The following is a 25,853-nucleotide window of genomic DNA, read 5'->3' on the forward strand; positions in this document are numbered from 1 at the left end:
GATGAAAGATTCTTCACAGCATTAGAGATGAAGCAATAAGGATAGCCATCTGAGCCATCAAAGATGTGAGCTTTAGAATAAGGCAGCTCTCATATTACAAGCACAAGCACCATTTTCCTACAAAAAATTAATAAATTAATCAACAGCTAAACATGTAAACCATTTATTTTAACTTTTCATATATGAGTACTTATCACTATGTCATTAACGCAACATTCAAAACCACCTGTTGTGCTGGCAAAACACAAATTGTATCTCTTGCAAAAATTTTTGGTGAATTATGTTTTTATACCCGCATCCTAGTTGTGTCATTGTCCTGGAATTTGCCAAACCAGTATGGTAATCTTGCTGCCACAGACATAATCCCTCAGCACGTTAAGTGCTTTTAACTTCACTTATGGATGGGGAATAAACTTACCAAAAGGCTATGTTACCAGCCCAAGTCACACAGAAAATTTGTGGCCGAACAAAGAACTGAAACCAAGAGGTCACTCTTCCTCCCTTCCAAATATCAGTTATTTTTCATTCATACATTCAGATAAGAAACCTGAACACAACAATGAGGGACACATAAGCACAGCTTACTTAATGCACATGACAGGAATGGTCAGCAGTTAACATCACACACGTGGAAGATAATTCAGAAAATGTAAATGCACTGCTCCATTTCGCTCAGAACATCTACTTCAATAAACACCTACTTTGCTTTAAGACCCACTATTTCATTTCAAATGCATTATCACTTTTCAGTATACTCAATTAATATGTTAGAGAAAAAACAACTTACTGAATAGCACCATCTTCCATTTAGGTAATATAAAAAGGGATCTTGAGGCTTAAGTTCAATTGCTTTGTCTAGGTGCTCCTATTAGGAAGAAAATCAGTGTCACTTTAGATGTTTGTTTGGCAAGTGTGTTTACATTCTAAGATGTTTGCTGCAAATCATAAACAAATTCAGAAATTCTCTTCTGCTGCAATTCTTTTCAAACAATGTAAATTATTTTAACTAGCAACCCCCTTCCTCATGGAGGAAAACCACAAGCAAAACTATTTAGCAACTTCGCACACAATGCAGGAATGCATGCTGTATTTAGAACATGACTAAGCAGCTCTAAAGTTCAAAGAACTCAAGAACTTTTGTCTTGAAAAGGCTAGCACTTCAATTAAATTAGTTTTATTTACAGTTAGTATTAGGAAACTGTCACACACCGCATCACTGAGAAAGCAACCACTCTTTGATAGATCTTTCATGCCAGCACCCATCATCCGAGACAAAGCATAGCCTCTTCCACCTTGGAATGTGACTGTCCCAACGAAACAGTACATGACACAACAAACTGTTACTATAATGTGGAATTCAGAAAATAAAATGGTTCTGTTTATAGTGAAACCGTAAAACCTAGAAGGTATTGATGAGGTGCTTCTTCCAAAACCATTTTCATTACAGGTCAGGAGTATCTTTATTTCTCTAATTTACTAAAGAAAGCTCTTATTGCTCAACGTAAGCTTGGAGAAAAAAAAGAAATGTGTTATTTCACCCCTAACTACTATTTGTCTCTCAAAATAAATTTAACTACCAAGGCTTCTTTTCTCCCCCGCCAGTTATCTTTGTTTTTCTAATTAACCCAGTCACTAAAATATCTGTCACACACATCTAAGAGCCTATTATTCAGACATTTTGTCCACAAACTATTCAGATAGGAGCTATGTTTTCATGCTATTATTTTCCCAAATCCTTAACATTTCCAAATGTTTCACATTGATTTCGGTAATTACTTGTGAAGAGGAAAACCTCCCTGAGAAGGCTACTGCTAACACTGTGGGCTCTTTTTAAACTCCATCCTTAAACAACGGCAGCACTTGTGTTATTTGTCATTTTCCCTTCGTTCCCAGCTTGTCCCAGTGCTTGGAGCTTAGCTCACTTGGCACAGCTCAGATGTAATTAATGCTCTCTCATAGGAAAGCTCTGCAACGCTGCAAGCCCTTACACGGACATGATGTGACGGGGACCCATCCTGGGCCCTCCTGGGGAAGTGGAACACATCTGCTGCCTCTCGTTGACAGGTAGAAAGGGAGGACATGGGCCCAGAGGGCAAGGGATGGAAAGCGCCTAAGCAACGCCAAGGACAAGGAGCAGGAGAGTAGCACATATAACACAAACTGTTGACTCTTCAAAAACACAATTACTTTTGAAAGGACATTGTTAAAACAAGAATTACTTTTTAGGGGTGGCATGAAGGATGATTGCAGAGCTGTGTTAGTTCAACACTTAATAGTTCCTACGTTTTTATTTTCTAAAATGAATTGTTACTCCCTTTTCCTCCCCACTTTTGACTACAAATTAAAAGAGAAATCTTAGTGCTGTTCCCAGAATCCTACCTCAATTCTTATATTTTGTAAGCATATAATCTATTCACATACATAAAAAAAACTTTTTCACGTTAAGATCGTCACAAAAATAGACCTGTGAGGCTGAAATACTGCATTGGAAAAGTCTGTCTTTGATACTATATAAGGAAATAATTTAAAGGAATAGCTTAAAAAAACCCAAAAACCTACAAAAACATACCTTAAAGAGATAACCATTCCTGATTTTGTTTTGTACACTTTCAAACTGAGACATATAGCCACACATAATTGCAAACCTGAGAGGGGAAAAGAAAAACACACACACATACTTTTTGTGATTGAAATAAACCTTTGAATCAAATTACAAAATATTTCAATACCTAATTCACAGATTAAGACCTGTTTTTCTTCCATCTTGATGGCTGGATAGAAGTTTGGCACGGGCCGTACATATTAAGGTACAGACAAACAAGACAAAACGACAATGGAAACAAGAAGTTTAAATGACATTGTTAGGGCTGTCAGTGAAGTGAAAAAACGGATTTCTTCTTGAGAATTTCCACTATTCAATTCACACTGTGACACTTCCAGGCTGGCTCCAGCACTGACAGCAGTGTAACTGGACACACTGTGCTCTGCATTGCAATGCACCAGGAAAATGAACACCATCAGCCACGGTACCTCACACAGGAAGGCAAATCCTCATGATGTGCTCAGCAAGAAGCTGTGCAGACCTCAAAAATCATTCACTGTCATCTTTTATCCTTCTTATGCACCTTGGTGCATGTATGCACCTCTAGCGCTCTTAATATCTTTAAAATTTTATAAAAACATACACACACATTCTGCTCTAACAGGATCACTACTGCTATTACTGCTGCTAAGATTATTATTATTGCTATTATTATTATTATAAATCAGAGACAATGACAGGGATAAAAGAAATGTGAGATCATTTCTACAAAAAATGTGTATAGTTAAGCAGGTATAACTGATAATATTTTCAGAGGTCCCTACCTATAAAGAATCAGGTTTCCTAAGCAACACTATCTTATTGACACCCTGCCTAATTTCTATTGCTTTTTCCTTATTACTTCAACAGCTATAGAACCTACCATACATAAGGAATCTCTTGCACAGATGTCAATTGTACTTTCTTTGGACCCATTTTCATTGGCATTAAGACAACTTTACATTTCTGTATAGAACTAACAGAACTACAAAAGATATATTTAAGCAGCATAAACTAATACAGATTATTTCTCTAGATTTTTCAGAATTCTGCTTTTGTATTAAAGATTTTACAATGCAATATCAAAAAAATTAAACCTTAAAGAGGGAAATCAAGTTGAAGTCCAGAGAAAAACATGAGAGTTAGGCAAGAAATTGATGGAGTTAATTATGGTAACAGACCTGCAATCTGTAATAGCACATCCCGTTTTTAAGCATTACTAAACCTCAGCTTTCTTGAATTTCTTTCCATAATGTAATTATTCAAGCTCCAGTGAATCCCCATTAAAATGTCACCACTATCATAACCATAGAAATTATTTTATTGCTTACAGCAATACCTAATGGTTTTACATTAGAAATATTCATGCTACAGGTTGTTGCGTTTTCAGTCAGTGAGTGTTCCCAGGTAAGGCATGCGTGTTGGCACAACAGCGGTAGCTGAATTTCTAAGAGCTGCAGACAGACTGTCAAACACTGTTGAGCAGGACGTATGTTGCGACCAGTGTGCACCGAACAAAATCCGGCTAATGGCACCACTGCTTCTGACAGCTAAGGCTGCAGGGAGAGCGCGTTTCATATGGGAACGGGCTGCAACTGGGGGAAAAAGCAAGGGGTGGGGGTCAGGAAAGTTCAGGTATTTAGAAAGAGGGGGAAGGTACTGAAAACTTTATTAAGCTGAAGTAACTCAGGCAACATTTCCCCTACTGCTTTCACTCATTAAGTGCTAATCAGATAAACTCAGCATACCATAGCTAAACGGATTGCTGCTACAAAAGAAAACAATGAAAAGCGAACAAGCTAATCCAGCATCTTGCAGTATTTCTCTGTCTGAGCGTGACAAGAAAGAGGGTCTTAGTTTAAACCAGTTCAAAGAAAAACTTCCACTTACAGCTAAAATCTCTGGGGAGGGAAATCCCAATAAATTTTTCACTGAATGAAAAATAAGCCAACGTACTAACTTTAAATACAAAAAAATAAGAATGTCCTTCATGTATCAGCGTTGGGTTGTTTTGTTTTTATTCCTTTTTATACTTTTGAAGTGGGCTAGGCAGGCAATTGGTATAAATCAATTATTTAATTTTTGGAGTTCTATGGTATTTCAGATATTCATTTCCTTTCTTAAAAAAAAAAATAAAAGTTTTTTTTTGCCCAGAAAATATTTTTAGGCATTTTAAATAATTTTCAAAAAGTTTTTTTAAGAAGCGCAAAGTTTATTTTCACTGATGCAAAGGGTAGCATTAATCATAGATCCACAGAATGGTTTGGGTTGGAAGGGACCTTAAAGACCATCTAGTCTACCCCCGCACCACGGGGAGGGACACCCCCCACCAGCCCAGGCTGCTCCAAGCCCCACCCAGCCTGGCCTTGAACGCTGCCAGGGATGGGGCAGCATCTCTGGGCAACCTGTGCCACCAACAATCAGAGGAAACGAGGATGGAACTAAGCAGAGATGCTGCCATCAGGTCCTTGTCATTCAGTCCACGTTCCCCGGTGGCCTCCGGCGGGGGCGGGGGGGGCAGCGCGGGGTCCCGCAGCCTCCCGCTGCCTTGTCACCTGCCCCACCTCGTGGTGACACCCGGGCACAGCAGGCACCCCGGGGCACCGGCCTCTCACAGCGCCTTTACATCGCCACCTTGTGCGCTATTAGAAAAATTAGGAGGGGAGAAATAAAAAAATTGCCATACAATAACGTGCAAATGTCCTGTGAAACGGGTGCAAGGTACGTGCTTCTGTTAGAGGAACGGCTGCTGGCTGCCTGCAGGGCCACCGCCTGCCTCACGCCCTCTGAATGCCAAGGTTAAAATACGGCTCGGACCTCCACTGAGAAAAATCACAGAGAAAACCGTACCAACAAGGCGCTGCAGGGAAGTGACCCAACGCTGCTCCCACGTAACGTCAAACACCAGCCACAGACATGTCAGCTAAACAATGATCATGATATCATCTAAATAATCATCTAAAGAATGATCATAACCTCATTAGGACAGAGCACTTCTGTTAACACAAAAAAAAAAAAAATATTTCCAGGTGGAAGAAAAGTTACCCACACAAGCATACAGATCAACCATCCACAATTAACACTCCTTTTCCAAGTACAATTAACCTAACGCAGTAATAAGCCAGCACCACGTCCCTTTGCTACAAGCGATGTCTCTGAAACTCAGACTTGCAAGAAACAGCAGTCGACAGCAATGGATGCCAAGTGCCTACGCAGCCCTCACGTAGAGGGGTCCAGATCAAGGTGAATTAAGGTTTTCCCTTCTGGTGTTCCAGAATTTCTACACATATTCAGACACAGTAAAACTGTAAGGGCCATACTTTACCTGCTGCAAAAAGAAGAACAGAGGTTGATCCAGTAAATTTTATCAAGTCTGTTCGCAAGCAATCTGAACTTTAATATCAAAAACGCAGAGTTGCTAGCAACACAGACTCTGGCAACCACAGTTTATCCCATAGGAGATGGATTTACAGAAGAGATTTAAAGCTTCAAATTAAGATAAAGCCACAATAAGACACTCAAATATAGCAATTTTTACTTTTTCCCTAACAAATTTCACAGGGCCAAATTCAGAATTAACATCCATCTTGCCAGGCTTGTTCCTCCCTCTTCCATATCCCCTTCCATGTATCCCAACTCTAAAAAAACCTAAAAAAACTCTAAAAAAACCCATGTAGACTTTGGAAATGTGTGGGTACAGGGCTTACATTTAGAACTCAAGGTCTCCCTTTTAGAGGCCTAGTATGAACAGAAAAGTTTTTAATTGCCATTGGTATGACTTTGTAAACAGGAGGAAAGTTTGTGATATTTACTAACAACCAAAGAATTTAATTCATCTGTGTTATACCTATTTTTCACTCCTTCCTCTTCACATTTGGCATGTAAGATATTATGAGTATAGACTAACTAGTGTGTGGGTAACACAAAAACAATCCAGTGAAAAGAAAGTTCATTTCCATTCTGGTTCTGAATGCATTCTTGCATCTCCCCATCTCTGCACAGCTCAGTCCTGTGCTTCCCATTTTATTTCTTAGCCATCAACTCACTCACCAGTTTCACGCACTTATGTATTCTGACAGTCTCTGCAATGCAGCCAAGACGCTCAGGCTTTCTTTTTAATCCAGCTTCAATGAGATATCAATGCCTATGCAGGGAGATTTTGCAATTATATGACTGTTTACGACCCCTGTTGCATTACTCTTCCAGAGATCACAGTTTGGCATACTTCAAACTGTATCGCTTCCCTTCCATGGTATTTCATCTCTAAAAATTCATCTGACGCTAAGTTTCCGTGCAAAAGTAAAGTATCAGTTTGCTATCACCTTCCTCAGGCTGGTGAGGGTATGGGAGCAGTGGCTAAAAATGTGAAAGACTGCCAATATACAGAGTAAAATGCGCCAAGGTGCAAAGTGAAGTGTTTAGGTGGGCTTTGTTTTGTTTTCTTTTTTTTCTTCTTCTTCTTCTTGGAATATAACTGAGCCTACACTGTAGAAATTGGCAGAAATATAGTTTTTAACATAAAAAAAATCACCAAAGCACTGCAGCTGAGCTCCAGGGAAACATCAGATGTAGGACACACTTGCGTAGGTGACGCTTGCAAAAACATGGGAACCAAACCAGTATGCTAGTTTAAAAAAACCACAGAAGTAAGGACATATAAGAATTCTGGCTTAGTAATTTATTGCAACACATACAACATACCAAAACAAGGAAAAATGCTGCTGTTAATGCATTTTCACAGAAGTTCACCAGTAGAACACGTGGATGCCATTTTCTGCATTTCTGGCGTTGTGGAACCCACAACTGTGTTAAATTTCTGTGTTCCAGAAATGTAACTTTTATTTGTTGTAGCAGACATTTTTAATCATTATAGGTGCAAACACAGTCTTGAAGATACTGGTAAGATATAGTCTTCAGAAATGTGGAAACAGAGTGAAACAATAGCTTTCAGAGATGGTAATACAAAAATTCTCCCTGACAGAAATGTATTAGAGGTCTAGATTGCCAGTACTACTTCCTCTGTGACCATTCTGGTAAAAAAATTGCAGTAAATAGATCTTTTCACATTTCATACCCACCTCCTTTGCACTTGCATAAGGGTGCTGAAGTGTTTCACCAATGCACTGCTATTTCAATAACTTTTTCCCTGGGGATGCATGATACTCCTTCTCACAGGCTGGACTACAGACCTAAGCTCAGTCCCTTGCAAAGGGCTACTGTCATGCAAGTGCCAATATCTGATATCTTGCTTCAGCGGGGAGGGAAACATAGAGAAGAAAGATCAACAGATTGAGAACTTGGAGAAGGGACTACAAATGCCCTGAGGCATTGCAACAACATTTCTGAACTGGAATATTCCACTGACCTGCCCTATGGAAAAGAAAAAAAACAAACCAAAAAAACCCACCCAAAAACCAAAACCCAACCACCAACCCAAACAAACAACCCTCCACTAGACTGTGATTTCTTTTTTTTCCCCAAGAAAAGTGACTTTCATCAGACCTAATCCCTAACCCCAGCAACCACACAGTCCTAATGCGTGACCTACCACTATTCTCTCTTATTTAAATGCTCTAACCAGAAATACACAAGAAACTATAGATCCCCCTGATCCACTTCCTACAGAACAAGTTACAGCTTTTCAGAAATGCCTTCTGAATTTGCCTTTCTATATTTGAAATTTAAAATTATTTTTACCAAAATAATGATGTAATTTAAGGATTATTGACTAAGGTTAAGCATAATTAATTAAACAACATAAAATAAATTGGACAACAAAGATTGCTGTAAAACTTTTTTGGTCTTCCCATGAATCAAATGCAGGGCAAATAACTACTAACCCAAACCCTTGTTACAGCAAGTTTTGACTCAAAGTATTTCTGCACAAGGTATCAACTGCTGAAAAATAAGACTGTATAACAGGAACAGATGCTTCTAGCTTCTAGGTTATTTGTCTCTTCTAAGTCTAATTAAGGGATAATTAAGGGCAGAAAGATGCATGGTATGGATTTAATTTTAAAAGTTGTCAGTAGTATGATAATACTGTACAACATATTCAGTAATTTTAAAGAGTTTTATTTCACCAGAGAATTATTTTTAAGCCATTGCACCTATAAATCTGACAAATTATCCATTATAATTCTGTTACTGAGAGTACACAACACATTCACTTCTTTGTGGGATGTTTCTGTAAAATCCCTTTGCACGTACACGCCACCTAATAGGAAGCTCTTCCATAAGAGCTATGTTTTTCCTGCTTCTGCATAGCTCCCCACATTCCTGCAAATACCCAAGTTATATGCATTTCTGAACCTGACTTTATCGTGCTGGATACTAATACCTCTTAAGCTTAAAAATTATTCCATTGATTGAATCCCAGGAGAAACATAATCCCGGTTGCATCAAAATAGTAATTGACTTTCTTAAGAACCGTCTTCTGAGCAGTTCTTTACGCTGAGAGACTTTACCATCTTTTGCTCGCAAGACACATGAGTTAAAAGTTTCTACATTTCTGAATACTTTCTTTGTGTAGAAACACAACTTTCTAAATTTCTGAATACTTTGTACCTCTCAGGTAATACAAAACACCTTCTGGTGAGATACTCCACTGTTACACACAAGCCTCACAGTATGTATGTCTAGACTTCCTCACTGCAACACGCTCTGCCTGGGACTATCACTTCTTTCAGTTTTGTATATCTAGTACAGCAAGTCCACTCAGAAGTCTAAGCCATACTAGCAAGTCAAAGATTCCCTAAACATCAGGTCTAGCCCAGGCACAAGCTTAGCACAAAGCGAACGTAGGGGTCGACATTTTGAACTAGTCTTGGAAATGAGTAACAAATACCTACAACTAACAAAAGCTAATATGATTTCTATAATTATATCCTTCTCCATTTTTTTGCTTACTAATACAGGTCAGCCAAAACACCCAAGTAAGTTCTAATTATTCATGTAATCAACAAAGCCAATTCATTCTCTTCTGCAGTGTTCCCTCTCAGCAAGGGACTGTCAGCTCTAGAATCTGCTTCCATGGACAACCCTGGGCTTGTGAAACTTGTTTCTGTGCTTCTGAGCAACCCACATGCACATGACAGAAAAGTTTTAGGGGCAGGTGTGGTTCAGGGGGAGTCTTCACTTAAAATTACTAGGTTTTCACTTGATAACCTCACTCAAATCTAAATGAAACACATGCTGTGTGACTCCTATTAGCAGGTCAGTTTTATAGAGTAGCCCAAACTTAACAGCAGCGCTAAGTTTGTGGCAAACAAACCAAAGCTCAGTGCAAAGAACGATCTTTTAAAGCAAATGTCATGAACATTGTCCACATCTAGTAACCTCTCTGTTCTTTGCAAAACCTGTACCAAGGCCTCAGCAAAAAAGGAAGTGTGGGGTTCTGGGCAACAGCAGAAAAGCCTTCTGGACCTCTTCCAAACTCTTGAAGAAAAAAAGAGCAACAAACCCCCCACAAACTTTAAAACTCACTTGTTTTGCAAAAAGAACTTAAAAGTGATTGTCAGTTTTAAATAAAAGCACTATTAACATGCCTCTACATTTTGTGTTTTCTGTAATCATAAAGCTGTAAAGCAATGCCATCTGAAGCAACTATAGCACCAAATTGTTCACACAGCACTTCCAATTAAAATCCGGACAATAAAGATGCTCCATGGTCCAAGATGAGCTGTGAGGATTCACAGCTATCAGCTGGGAATCACTGACCCACAAAAAGATTTTGTTTGAGGCTTGTGAAAAACAAGAAGGCCTACAAGTGGCTGATGCCAAATTTTGCATGCAAGTTCCTTCACAATTTGAATCATTGACATGGGTTGAAAAAAGCAACAAGTCACTCAGAATATTTACTCTGCCTCTCTTTAGGGTGGTCATACAAATAATAAAAGGTTACAGCTATGGTTTTGCTTTCCAGTGTTTCCATTTCCTTCTGTTTTTTAGAGGTCACCATTCAAAAAATCTGAAGGTTTTTTGATCTCATTGGCAACTACAATATTAAGTATGATCACATGTTTTCAAAAATCTGGATTTAGATACGAAAATTATTCACAGCTGCAAAAGTTCATTACCCAAATCAACTGACTACTTCAAGATAATTTGCTCTGTTGTTTCTGCATATATTTTATCACATTTAATTTGACAATGAATATTGGCTATTTGTCAGCATTCTGATCAGTAATTTGGCCACTTTGATTGTTGATGTACTTCACGATACTGTTTTATAAAAAAATACAGGTGATCTAAGAAGATAAATGGCATTTTTTTGTTCTTAACCGAAGTAAATATGAGAAGTAAGGCAAGACAGCTGAACTCTAGGCCTACATTAGCAAGAGTTTGCTCATGGGACCTTTCTGTTAAATTCTCTGGCTGGAGACAAAAGATACATTCTACTTCCCAAAGAGTTTATAGAACTCCCATGAAACAGGAAAAACCCTGCTCTGGAAAAGGGATGTTTTTGCCAGTATAACTCCATCTGCACTAGTCCTTTACTGGAACGGTTATGTCAGTCAGGGTGTGACAAAAATGTATTTATGTGGTAAGCAGAGCTTTTCAGCAGCAGGGATAAGCTTCAAACTTTCAAAGATGTCTATTGCCCTAATCCTTGCTTGACAGGCTAAACCATTAAAATGTGCTATAAAGCAAAACACAGCAGCAAATGACCCTTTTTGCTGCAGAGGAAATAATTTTAAAAACTAGTTCAGCTCCAGTGAGGTGTTCTCTATTGACTTAAAAATCCAAAAGTAATTGACGCTAAAAGAGAAAATCAAAGCACACGGCTAAGCTAAGAATATTGGATGGGTGCTAAAGAGATATATAGATATATATGTATCTCAGAGCTGGATGGCATATTTAAAGATCTACGTATCAGAAACGCTAAATACAAACTGAATTGCAACTTACAAGAGACATTAAGAGGCAGTAAGAAAAGCTGCTATAATCACAGCAGAAGTAAAAGAAACATAAGTGAAAGTACAGAACAATTAGGAAGGAGGAAATAATGACAAAAGATGAAAACAACAAGGGTGAATTCAATCTCTTCTTCACTTATATTTCCCCTAACCCCCAAGGGTTAACTGTAAGTAGAGAGCAAGGAACAGGACCAGGGAAAGAACAGGCCTATCATTTAATCCTCACTCATTTAGTAAGCCATGATATATTAAGCAGTTTAAGAGAACATCAGAAATAATGCATGAGTGGACAATATAGATAGCAGCTATACCAAACATGAGTTAAAACCTCAGATGCGCCGATAGGAAATATCAACCCCCCTCAGAAATAAGAAAGTGCAGATTAGCAAGAAATGAACCAAAACTTTCCTTAGTCAAGGTCAGAAAGGTAGCTAATACAGAATGAGAAACTTACATGAAAACCGAGAAAACTGTTCAACAAACAGATGGGCTTATCTTACACAGGCTAAGATTATTTACCTTATACAGCTTCAGAAAATTTTACGCTGGCAGAGAGATGAAAAGGAAGGATTTTGGTCTGAGACAGCATTGCTTTCACACTGAGCCTGCTTTCGTGCTGAGATGCTCAACTGCATATCGGATCTCCTATTACAGTCAATGGAAACCCTGTTCAATTCACAGGTCCCCAGCCTGGACACAGGTGCCTATTGCCACTGGAGATGCCCTAGGGCTTCCCACCACTTCCACCTGCCGGCCTGCAAGGGTGCAGACCCCCGGAGGTGCTGTGTGGTGTCTGCCATACCATCCAAATACCCTGGCACATCGAATGGCACATTCTGCCTATCAACTCTCCATCCCCTGTAAGTGGAGGATGAGTCCCTCATTCACATGTAGATACATATAATGGAGACAGTCAATCTGGAGCTGGGTACTGCCCTTCATCGCTGAACTTAGGTAAAACTGGCAAGCCATTCTTCTTTAAGTGACCACCTGTTAGTAATCCCAGTATTTTTGTGTAAGTATTTGTTCTAGTTTTTCATTTTTGTTTTCTCTCTTATCATCCTTTTTAACTATGGATTTCATATTACTTTTACATATTATTTCTTCATGCCTTAATTGTATTGCACTGTTTTCTGTTTACACAGTCTTATCTACTTATGATTTTAGGCAAAATTCTGTTTGCATACAACTTTGAGAGCACAGTTTTCTACCGGGAAGATTTCCTGAAGTCTTATTTCCTGTTCATGGGGATTAACATGTAAAATAATGTTTAGACAGACTCAAACAATCAGATCTGACATACAGCTGACCACCAAAATCTCCTGGGTAATGCAGAAAGACCCAGCAGAAAGGAAAAAGGCAAACATAGTTGCTATCTACAAAAAAAGGAAAGGACAGGTGTTACAGACAAACCAGCCTAAGCTTTCATTCCTAACATTCCAAGATAAATTATTCTTTCTGTCAGTGCAGAAGCATACAAAACAGTTCCACAAATTTGTCATGAACAAACAGTATCAAACAAATATATTTTTCTCTTCTGACAAGATAAATAAGCCTGGAATATCAGAGGAATGCAACAACTGGGATAATTTGACCTTTATGTGGCTTTTGACTTTATCCTACCTGATGTTCCTCAAAGTCTAACCATGGAAATATCATCTAATCACCTGTAGAAATGGTTGCAGAACTGGGTTTGTGGAACACCTATAATGATGCACAGGTTCACACGAAGTTTTGTGCTGGGTTCATTATCTTCCAGTAATTTCTTTAATAAAGTCAACGATTTCAAAAACCCCACAAAATAACAAAATACATGTAAAATAAAATTATAATCTAGGAGAGGATGCAAGCATTTACAAACATAAATGACCTCAATGAACTTGGGAAATGGCCTGAAACCAACACAAAATCAATGAAATGTGTGTAAAGTACCAAGGAATTAAAAAGAAATGTACATTTACAAAACAAGTCCATCTGGTTAAGCAGCAACACAGCAGAAAGGGATCTACTGGAACCACAGACTGAAACAGCAGCTGGCAGGCTAGACAAAAACATACAGACATCTGCCTGGAGCATGGAAGTCCATTCTGCCCAGTAGTCAGGGCCTCAGAGTGGCATAACCAGTATGGAGCATCACACTTTCAAAATCATGCATCAAGTCAGAAAGACTTGAGAAAAGAAAGACAAGCAAACAAAATATTAAGAAAAAAATATTACATCAAACTATTCAAATCTGTGGTATCCATCTATACCACTAGAAAGCCACCACTTTAACAGTAACTGATAAACCCCTCAAATTCATTTGCAACCCAGATACAAAAAGGATGAAAACCGTAAACGATACAGAAATCCACTGCCTGTTACAAGAAGCGGTAGCTCACAAAACGTAAGATTTTCCTCTTAAACCTCTCAAAGAGGCTTTCTGAGCTAACCTCTGGAACCTCTCCTTACACTCGTCATTCTTCCCTTGCTAGACGTGCCTGCCAGTACAGGATTTCACATCTGAAGTCCAGCAGACCACCTACCTCTCCCTGAACAACATGTAAGCTTTTATCAGCACAGTTTCTGCCAGTGAAGTATTTATACTAGGAGATTTTGTAAGTCTTGTGGGCTGGGGAGGAAGCGGAGGGGCAAGACTTGTGCTCGCATGTGATTTTGTGGTTGCTTATACACACAGCTCTAGCTGAGATAAACACCAGCATTACCCTGAAGAAGTGACCATGGCTGTGGACAGGCAAACAGCTGAAATGGCTGTAAATTGCTTTCAGCAGGTGTTCAAGCTGTGGGCTTCAAATCACCTTGCACTGCAGAGTGATGCTCAGATGATCCTCTTTTGTTAGTTTTGCTGTCATGGTGGCAACCTCCAGCTGATAGGAATTAACAAACAGCTGGGCAAAGGCTCCTGTCTCAAGCTGCCACATTATAGACACCTGGGACCTAGGCTTCACCTCCAGGCAGGCAGCAGCATTACTTCCAAGATACGGGAAAGAGCAAATGAAAATCTGTCTGTGATGGTGAAGCTTAGTCAAGATTCCCACAGCACACCACTTCTAGTGCCCCACTGCTACAAAGTGAGTGTTTGGATCACTAGTTGTTATAAACAGAAGGAAAAAAAGAATCAGAGAAATACAGTAACACTCATGAACACAGTGTGGAACAATAACATAGCCATCTTTGAAGACGGAGACAAAGACCAAGCCAAAGTGTCACCTAATGAAATATCTTTGTCTAATCAAGTACCTAAACCTGAGCTAGCTGACGTGTTCACTTTATTGGCAATGGAAATGCTGTCAGCTGAACCTCGGGAGAAATTCTTCTCACCCCATTACAGATGGGCAAAATGGATTCAGATGAACTGCACTCCAGAAGTGGCTGCTTCTTTTTAGATTGTGAAGGGAGTCTGGGATAAAAGGATTTGGTTTAGATATGCAAAAGTTAAGTGAGATCTCATCCTACATGTGTAATGACAAGATTAATGAAGAACATAGAAGCCAAAATGGAAAGGAAAAGCTAACAATATTAGAAAAGAAATCAGGAGCTCAGTAAAACTGATTAATAAAATATTCAGGTGAGGAATACAGCTAGAACACAGCAGAATTATATTCTCCCTGATAACATTGATTTGATAAAAAATATTTATATTTGCAGAGTTTGTTAGACCTGGCAAGGTCTACAAAATTAATCCAAGTGCCAAGTTTGGAGGAAAATTATACGATAAAACTAAAAAAAAAGAGAAGTTCGCTGAAGCTTCCATAGTCTATTTTTAAGTATTAGAATGTAGATAATTACAAGCAAAAGAAAGGACAAAATACAATGCTAAATTACATTATTTTGTGAAGTGTTGAAAGAGAAGGTAAATGCAAAACTATGACTTCTCTGAGCAATAACATACTGGTTTAAGCAAATACTCCCTTCTACATTTCATGGTATGTACTGAAGTATGGTTATTGAGTTGTTTCACATGCTATAGTAAATGCTTTTACAGAATACTTAGACCTTTCTAGCTGCTACCGATTATAACTGAGTTCCATAAAACCATGAAAAAATATTAATGAATAATTTATTAAATTGATGTCAAACTGTAGCATGATAAACGTCACTTGCTGTGGGTGCTATTTGGAGCCAAAGACAACTGGGGTTTTTTTGTTGGATTTTATAAATATAAGTTTTCAAAAATGCACACATTCTCAAACTTACCATTGGTGACTCTCAGCACTCCTGGCATCCAGCTGAACAGCCTTTTCAGCTTTGATCTTTCCTGTAAAAGGAATACAGTATATTAAAAGATTCATTGTACTCTTCCATGTTCTAGGCAACTCTCAAAATGAAGCAACCTGATGCACTTAGCTGCAAAGAAGAAACTGGTTCTTCATTTAGGTGGACAATGTAACGACCTGGCTTTACATTATTTACACATCCATACATACATATGTGCATCTATCTATATATATGTATATGAGTGCAATTTTTGTATTTTCCCTTAAAATCCAGTTCAGATGCAGCTAAACCAGGGAAGGATTGGACTGGACTGCCAAAGGAGGCCATGTTGTCTGTAACACTGAAGACCCTTAAAAGCTGGTTAGAGAAGCACCTGTCAGAATAGCCAGCGAAACAGTTTCCTGCCTTGGGTACAGAAATGAGCTAGTTGAAGTTCCTTTCCAGCACAAAGACTTACATTAAGTACTACTTTTAACTGAATAAAGATGACAGTAGGTGATTTGATCAAACCCATGCTCCCAGTAAGAAGTTCAGATAAGATGCTTGCTGTTTGCAAAGTCTCAGCTGCAACCAATTAAACCACACTGACATTTCTGTATTGCAAGTTAACTTCATAAAATAAAAGCATACACAGTCATCCAACCCAGTGGAATGAAAAAAACCATGAAAATACTGCCAGCTCCCCCACAGTCACAATCCCTCTGCATCACTTCCAAAAACTGAGATGAAAAGGCTGCCGCCACCCGCCGCTTCATAAGCATGAGCCAACACCTAAGACCCAGTTTCATTCCATCATTCTTTATCTCTCCTTGTCTTCTGCTATGCCATTATCTTTCATCAGCTGAGGCTACATGTAGTCACTGGAGCAAAGGATCCAACAACAGAGTTTACTGTTGTAATTTAGTTTGTGTCATAATCCTCACTGCACTGTCTGATTTCCATACAAAGAAGCCAATTTGCTACTAAAGCAAAGACAGTATCAATTAAATAGCTAAGACAGTGCAAGTCTTCATGAATATTTAGACGACAAAAGGATAGGGACAAGGACCTTGAATAAGCTGATGTTGGCTATGGAATACTTAATGATGGCACAAAGGCATGACACTGCCTTTAACGATGACAAAGGGCAGCCAAAACTGCTTTGTCAGTGATGTCACTGCATACAAAACAAAGTAGAAAACAGGATCAGTGTCAAAAAATACAAAATAAACCAGGCTTCCAATACACTTATAAAACCTGATTTGGTCCGTTGAAAAAGGGAGAGACAATGGAGAGACAAAAGAAAGAAATATTCCCAGATACAGGCAAAAAGGATTATTGTAAAAAGAGCGTGTTGACTGGAGGAGAGTGGCACAGGTAGAAAAGATGTAGGTTTTACTTAAAAAAATAAAAATAAAAATGGGGGGGGGGGGGGGGAGACAGGCCAAAAGAAAAAGGGAAAATGTAAACTGTACTTCTAGCCAATATGCATCCAGACAGTGAAAGAGAGGGCAATGCTTTTAAAAGCAACAAAGAAAAAGTGCTGTGAAGAGGAAAATCAGAACTTTGTTGAGGTTAAGCTGTCAAACAGGACACATGAGGAGAGATGCCTGGAAGCAATATAAATTGACACACACAGCTGCTGTTTCTGGGTAATAGTTTTTCCAGAATCACAAAGTTTCAGCCCCACCATCCCCACAAAAGAGGCAGCTGATACGTAGCAGTGCTCCTTTGCCACAGGAAAGCTGAAAGACAAACCTTGACTTTGCCTTGGCATTTATTTCTTTATTCCTCGTGCTCTCCCAGAGATGTAATTCAGAAACTGCACTGACAGCATCTGTCTTTTTTCACATTGTGCATCCATCTGATTCTCAACAAAATACGGGATTTTAAGACACCATCCAGGGTCAACAGCCTTCAATTATGACCCACAATACCTCTCCTTCAATGATTTTTAATCTCTCCAGTGAGGAAACAATGCCCTGAAGTTGTATACTGCGGCAGTTTATTGCACAAAACATTATTATTACAGCACAAATGTTCCCATTTATTGGACTGGAAATTCCTTGGACTGGAAAACTCAACCAAAGTTCAAAGCAGGTTTCACCACATTCAGATGGCATTCCACATAAACGTTTTTCCTCTACTTACCATCAGTTACATATTTCCTCTTCTCCTCAGCATCAGCAGTCATCTCAAACAGATCTCCATAAGCACGTGCAAGTCTCCAAAGAAAGTCCACACAGTTTTCATACTGAAAGTAGAGGACAGCTGGGTAATTAAACTGATCAGAATGTGATTTAAACAGTTTCCTTTCATAATTCTTAAAACAGGTTATTAGAATATGGCATAATTTTTTGGTTATTTTGCATCCTTCTATACTGCTTCTAGTTTATATGAGAACAACCAGATGACGAACTTTTCATGACCTAAGGACAATATAATACAGCTTCTGGAGATACCCTGAGCCATCTAAAGAAGTTTTATTTCATAAACCAGTTTTAAAGTTGTTTTAATATAAAAAATAAAAAGATAAAGCCGACAGATCCCTGCATGATGTGATGTGTGCTTTCTTCAGGGATGCCATAAGCACCACACTGACTCACAATTAGTATCTCATCGACCTTCCTGGGTATTTCAATACGTTAATGAAAACATAATCAGAACTAATGTTTGCCAAATCAGAAGAAACTGATACACTGAATTAAGCGCTATATGTGAAACCATTTTGAAATTTTATCTGGAGTTACATATGCGCAGAGTAAAATCAAAAGAAAACTTCACATGAAGTACACCAGAAAGGTATAAGCAGGCTACAGGCTCCTAGTTTGATTTCTTGAGAATACTAGGTCTGGGTACTGCTTAATTACGCAGGACTTTCTCACATAGACCATTCTGAAACCAGTAAAAGTAAGTATCATTTCTTTGTTGCATACAAGAATACATAAATCAAACAACATTTTGCATTTATTGAGCCCGGATGTGATATAAAATAATAAATCTTCTGTGCCCACCCAACATGAATATTAATGCCACCTTGAAATATTTCTTTTTCACTGTATTTTAAAAATAGGCATGCAATTTCATCTTCCATTCCTGTGTGCATTTTAATGCTTGTATTAAGGGAATTCTCAAAAGCAGTGCAAAGCATGACTTAATAGCAAAATAATATTAAGTTTACCCATTAATACCTTGTCATCTTTCTCAAGCAGCAGCCTGAAGCCCTCCTTTTTATCATCTTCTGAACCCTTGTGCAAATTGTCTACCTGCTCTAAAAGATTAAATAACTCCCCTTCTTCTGATTTTACAATGGCATCGGGTGATTCGATACATCCCTTTTCTTCCTCAGAGTCTCCTTCAGAATCAGTATGAGCTGTAAGATAACTAAAATCACAGAAAATAATAACCATCTTTTCTAAAAATATTGGTAAAGCATTGTTAAATTCAAATGCAAAACTTTCAGAGCACAATTTCTTCCAGTTGTCCAACCTTAAAGGAGTTTTTATTCACAGTATCAAGCTTATTATTATTATTGTTATTACAAGCTTATAATTATTATTACAAAACCTTTATCTTCAAAGGGACAGCACAACCATATTCCAAACATAACAGGCAAGTAATTACACCATTCTGCTGCCTAATACTGCATTAAAAAAATGCAGATGCATATTAGAAACACATGTATCCCTGTGTTTCAAATGCAGAACACTTTAAATCACTGATGTGTATTAAGACATGCTCTGTAACCCTGACTAGGCCTCTTCAACTCTTTACCTCAATTTCTTTGTTTTTTTTTAAATAGGAATGAGCTTACTGACCAAACCATAAGTGCTGTTAAGAATCACTTACACAATGTTTTGGTAAACGCTTGTAAGATCTAAATATAAGCAGTACCACCACTGTGACCAATTCCTTTACTTTGACATTCTGAGGGTCAGAATGCCTGAAGCTGGGAAAGAGCTTATATTAATTCATTATGTTTAGTGCACAAGTACTCAGCACAAGCAGTCAAGGACAAAGGAATATTTTACAAAGACCATAAATAACATACAGAGATAAGCAGGTGGCCTTACTGTCCAAAGTGCTGAGCGTACATTAGGGTACTCCAATTTCATATAGGAGCAGCTGAATGGCTCTATTTTTTAAAAGTACATCTTTTCTTATGTACAAAAAATGGACAGAAAAGCCTATTTTCTGCACTGCCGCTTTAGAAAATACTGCTCTCATGAGAAATAATAATGTAAAAATATCAGCTGCCAGGTTCAGAGATTCTTTAAATGGTAACTGAGCAGAAAAAGCATGAAATGTACCATACACATTAAGCAAGTGAATAATCAAAGTAGGCCATGACAGTCAAAATATAGAAAATTTTTTTTCCAGCAATACTACCAGCACAGCATGTTAGCAGTATAAATGGAGGTTAATAATCATGACTCCTAAATATTCTGTTTCCAATGTGTTGCTTTTAGAAGTGACCAGAACTAAACCATGAGCAGATATACTTACAGCCTATAAATGAAGAAGTACAACTGCTTATCAAGGTACAAAAGTGCTAGACATGGCCTGACAGTTTCACTGCAAAATTAACCCGCTAATGTGGGAAAGAGGAGTCAGAATACATTTAGGTAAAACAATACATACATAAAACATATGTACATGTTCAAACTGGAAAACAACATGGAGCAGAGCAGAGATGGGAAACTTCCTAGATTCCTACAGGTTTGTTTCACATAATCTTAATTATGATGAAGTTGATGATACATCCTATGTTGTATCCTGCAGAGTCTAAGTCACCGAACACTTACTTTGTTTTTCTGAAGCATCTTCAAAAGCACAGCATCTTGTTCTTCCATAGTTACACTGAAGTGGGTGCAGAGCTACATCATATATAGGCTGTATTTGTAAGAACACTAACTTGACCAAAAGTGCAAGGGATTTGGTGGGAGGGGGGCAGTCTTCTAGCTCTAATATGTAATCCTATGACGTGAAGTATGTTTGGAAAGTACCTTTCCACAAATGGTTTGGATGCCCCAGCCCCCCTAATAAAGAGAAAAATGCACTGAGGATTTGTGCAATTACCAACCTAAAATAAGGGTAATAAAACTGGTAATAAAACCTAATATAAAATAGCAACAGCTAAGCAGTTAAGGCAATTTCAAATTCCCACACATTACTGCAGTTGTATGTCTTTAGTTACATGAATTTGGGCACTGCATCAAATGGAACCTAAGCAGGTAGATATGAAAGTAAGGAATCACTGTCTGGAAATCAGTGTTGATGTCATCATCTTTATCTTCACTGCATAAACATTTCCTAAGATTTCTATGATCACTACTGTTCCAATGTTAGAAAACAGACAAAAGTGATTATTAGGAAATGTTACTCTCCCAGCCAAAATATAAAGGCCAAGGCTGGGCTGACAGCCAAGCCTTGTCACTCCAAACTAGCCCAGCAGAGATTTTCAGCAGCATTGTATCAAACTGTCATGGTTAAACATCAGAGTGAGGCCAAACACCAAACTCACATGACATCAGATCAGTCATATGAGAATATTCATAGAGACACTCAAATGGAAAAAGTGTGAAGTAGGTTGCTATCTAACAGATGATGTAAAGCCATAAGGAGTTAATAATTATAAACCTGTGTGTATATATATATATGTGCCACATATAAAGCCATAATTATAAAATACCATGGAAGAATAATCTTTTAAGATCAGACCATACTGCATCAAGCCTTTCCTCATTCCACTTCTTCTACTGAAACATGATCTCCAGACCACATTTGTGCTGAGAAACAGCAGAGAGGACAGGTCATTTCTTCCCCACTCCCTCTCACCTCCATTGTCCTCAGAAATTCTCTCCTGTCTCCTCTGTCTGCTTTATGAATTCTCAAAGAACTTAAATGTGGAGCAGACCTCTTAAACATTGATGAAAGTGCCATAAATTTCAATTTACTTGTCGATTGGCTTTAAAGAAGGCAAAACAATACCTATAAAACAACCTATGGGAAGTGAAAAACACAGCATTGAATAATTTTGTTCAGTGTAGGCAAGGCCAGTAATTCCTAGGGACTGCAACGAACCATACAACCCTGTGCCTGCTGATGTAGATGAGAAGAGATGGAGCGACACTAAAGGGCACAACCAACAGAGAAGAATAACATTCTCAAACGAAAGAAAATGTTTCCAGTCTTCACCAAGTTTGATCCGAAGTGCATACTGGTTTTCATAAGAAGGCCAGAAATTAAATGTCCTGATACCAAAATGTCCAAGGGAGTGCAAACAAGTGCTAGTGCTTAAGATTCAGCGTGCTAGCTACCCCTGAGATGTACCAGCATTACTCTGAATTCTTCCTTTCTTTCCTCAGAAAAATAACTTCATAGCGCCTTCAGAGGGTCGCCTCTTCCTTGTCTCTTCTACTTCGGCTCCAGAGCTGACACTGCTGCCTCCCAGCATTTCCCACAGGAAAAGCATCAAGGTGACAGGCAAGGGCTTCATGACTTATTCGTGATGAGTTCCCACCTCACTAGTCACACATGCCAGGCAAACTCCTACATTGCTCAGGAGTCACGGGGGTAAAAATGACAGCAAGTTAATTTAATCTAGTATAAAACATTAAGTATCACTTCAGCCATTTTGGCAAACTAGACATTTTGTTTCTGATGACATTAATTTTCTTACTAGTTCTCTGTTCGATCCTTATCATAGCTGAGATGTTTTAAGCATGAACACATAACATTAAGAAGGCAATACAGGCTTCTAAAAAATAAACAGCTAGGATTTTTTCTAACAGCTTGGGTAAACTGTACTTCACCAAGTTGAACTGAAGCCAGTTTTATTACAAGATAGGAAGTCCTTCCAGCTACTTAAGGACAAAATAAGAGTGCAACAGATACTGATAGAAAACTATGGTAAGAGCTTGATAAGTGACGTCAACAAAGCAGCTAGCAGGATAGCAATTTTAGAAAAAAATGTTACGAAAAGCAATACTATAAAAAAAAAATATCAGTACCAGCACAAACAGAAGTGGAGACTAGGGCTGATGACAGTAATCCAAAAGGGAAATTAAAAAAAAAAAAAATGAGGAAGAGTCATTATGGTTTGGTTTATAAATATTTCCTATAACAGCACTGACACTTGCAATTTTATCTGGTATTTTCCTACAAGAGGTTTTATCAGATGATAAACAGAAAAGTGAATATTTACATGTGATAAACACATGGACCAATATTTGAGAAAATGAAAGAACTTTAAAAGCATCTACAGTCAGTGCCAACTTGTTTTCACCTTTATTACCAACAGATTTTATTTAAAAGAGAAAAACAGTGGTAAGAATGTGAGGAGCAATGGTCAACCAACAGGACTCAGTTGGATCACAAGGGACTGTTCAAAGTCCAAAGAACAAATAAGAACTGTGCTGGAGACTCACCGCACTGTGGTTAAGCTACTCAGTAAATCCAGGCACCTAGTACTGGATTAAAAAAACCCTGAGGTACATGTTATAAAACACCACTGTGGTATAAACTCACTTTGCTGGTTCAAAACCTGTGTTGGATTGCCTGTAAATTGGCAGACACTGGCCCTAACCAGGTATCATCTGTTCACAACACTTCAGCTTTTAGACAGATCAAATATCATCTGTTGTCTCTCTGCCAGCTTAAAAAAAATAACAAGCTGACACAAACACCTTCTCATCTGCTCCAGCTAATTCAATAGAAAGGTGATTATATGTCACAGGCTGATCTGGATCAAATTTGCACTGTATGATCCAGCAGAGTGCATATCCATTAGTAATGACAAGCAGCTTTTGAGGAAAAGTTTGGCAAATCAGATTCTTAGGACAGCTGAGGGCTGCACTGAAAACAAATGGGCAGCAAAAATAAATGAAAAAATGAAGAAATGGTAAGTGAAGTGATACTCAGAAGCAGACAAGGGAAATGTTTCTTCCTGCTGAATGTTTAAACTATTTCAAGGAAAAATTATAAATAAAACATCTGTAGGAAAAGGATTTACTGTGGTGAATCTTCTGATGACTGAAGCCAAACGTAACTTGAAAAGCTTGGATGCCAGGCCAGCTGAAGACCCATCCCAAACATGACACTGATGTCAATGGTTCATCACTGCTGTATCAGGAAGGAAACAGCTTTAAAACTATGAAGAGGAGAATTAGGTGACACTCTCCATCCAAGGTGATCATCTAGAAACAATTTACTCTGTAAATGAACGAGTGCTTGTTACACATTCTCAAATGTTAAAAGACTGAGGTTTTACTAGTACATGATGGAAACCTGAAACAAACCGTTAAGAATAGAATACAGAAAAGCGCAGACTAGAAATCGTAGGCTCTTCAGCATTCAGTCAATGTCCCATCCATTCAGTGTACTTTCCATTCAGGCCACCTGTCATTATGTAAAAACATCTCATTTATTAAAAAGCGTGTGATATTTTTCCTCTTAGAGAGGTATATGAATTTTGAAAGGCAAAACAGAAACCTTCTCTTCCAAAGGTGTTAAATACCAACAGTGACACTGAGAATATGACCAGAATATCACCAAAGCGGTGAGGACCACATCAGAGACTGTCAGCTTCAAATATTTTATGGAAAAAACAGGTAGCATTAAAAGCTTTTCTGGAAGAAGTTTACAAATCTGAAACCAATGTAGTCATCCAGTGTAAGTCCATAAAACTCTTAAGATTACTTCATCTGTCAATTCCCAGCTTGTACCCATTTGTCACTTAAAACCAGAAGCGCTTAACACAAGCAAAATCCTATCTTCTAGATCATAAAAATACTGCTGAGGCAGCGAAACATGTTGCATGTACTTTAGAATACACAAAGTGAAAAGAAGTTTAATCTGTAACAAAGAGAAAAATTATTTCTCTAGTGCACAAACTAGCAACTGAATACATTATTGTGTGTGGAATTCACCACAGAACAGTATAAAACAATAGACATGGTTATACCTACAGCACATGAAGTGGTGATGCACATTAACTGAAAAAAAAATATTATTGTTATTGCCTGTCACAGCAAACTCTCACAGAACATGCACCAGTGTCATTATGGTTACAGAAGACCTCAGAAAAAGCTATATACACTGCAAGTGTACATATATTAGGATTAACAACCTATTTCCATCTGCAAGAGGAAGAAAAAAAGTACAAAAAGAAAATTACTTTAACAAAATGAATTTAGAGAAGATACCCAAAACAAGCATATCAAGTACAAGGTGTTAGTAGGGAAAAAAACACCTCTTTTCAAAAGGGATTAAAAAGTAGCATTGGAAAAGCACATACCCAAATGACTAACACTATCTATAACCTTGAATTATCTTCCTTCCTTCTGACTGTGCTCAAATACATGTCAGAGAAGGCCTCTCTCAAGGACACATTCAAAGCTCTTGCACACTATAATCACTCATATTGGATCATCTCATCAGCTTGTCACACAGAAGAACGTGAAGAAACAAGTTTCCTTGGCTAGTTCTCAAACAGCAGCGCAGCAATCCTGACCAAAAAACAGGATCTTCTCAAATGCTGGGTGTTGAATAAGCCCCTTATTGCATCTGTGAACTGATTACTCATAAACTGGTCCTTTACCCTTATCTACATCTCCAAATATTTTATGCATAACGTAAAGGCCTCTGCAAACCAATTCATGGATAAAACCACCTGAGAAACTCATAGAACTGAAATGTTTCTACACCGTGTGAAGGAGGAATGTCTTTAAATATCTCTGTCCATACTGAATACTTAAAATAAAGAACTGGCTCATAGTAGAACTGACAGATCTTAAAATATGGTATTAACATTTGAGTCTTGTGAAGTGTGTGGGCTGGGATGTAACACAACAAGAAACCCTGCCCACAGGAACTCTTAAAAAATAGAATTCAGTAATTATTATATGCAGCATGTTGCTGTCTTCAGAATATGACAGTTAATTAATATATCTTTAGAGGAAAAAAAGTGACTCAAGATAGGCAATGCACAGACATAATGCTGCCTACATGGGTGCATATAACACACCGAGGAGATGGTTCAAAAAACTCAGTTGCTATAAACATACCCTCATTAAGTTGCACGTAACTATCTAATCTGAGTATGTCAAAACAAAGTTGCAATTACGGGAGAGTAATGTTATCACCATTTTTACATT

General features: G+C 38.2%; 1 protein-coding gene across 1 annotated transcript in view; it reads right to left on the reverse strand.

Moving 5' to 3' along the window:
* Positions 1 to 25,853, reverse strand: part of RMDN2 (regulator of microtubule dynamics 2) — a 50,206-nt gene that overhangs the window by 22,435 nt on the left and 1,918 nt on the right. The window contains exons 3-7 of the mRNA XM_055816386.1: positions 18,888 to 19,080; positions 17,848 to 17,950; positions 15,697 to 15,757; positions 2,570 to 2,645; positions 788 to 865 (exon numbers count right to left, since the gene is read on the reverse strand). Of these exons, the coding sequence (XP_055672361.1) occupies positions 788 to 865; positions 2,570 to 2,645; positions 15,697 to 15,757; positions 17,848 to 17,950; positions 18,888 to 19,080 (511 nt within the window). The remainder of the gene's footprint in view (positions 1 to 787; positions 866 to 2,569; positions 2,646 to 15,696; positions 15,758 to 17,847; positions 17,951 to 18,887; positions 19,081 to 25,853) is intronic.

The sequence above is a fragment of the Falco peregrinus genome, chromosome 11 (genome assembly GCF_023634155.1).
Source record: "Falco peregrinus isolate bFalPer1 chromosome 11, bFalPer1.pri, whole genome shotgun sequence".
Classification (NCBI taxonomy): Eukaryota; Metazoa; Chordata; class Aves; order Falconiformes; family Falconidae; genus Falco; species Falco peregrinus.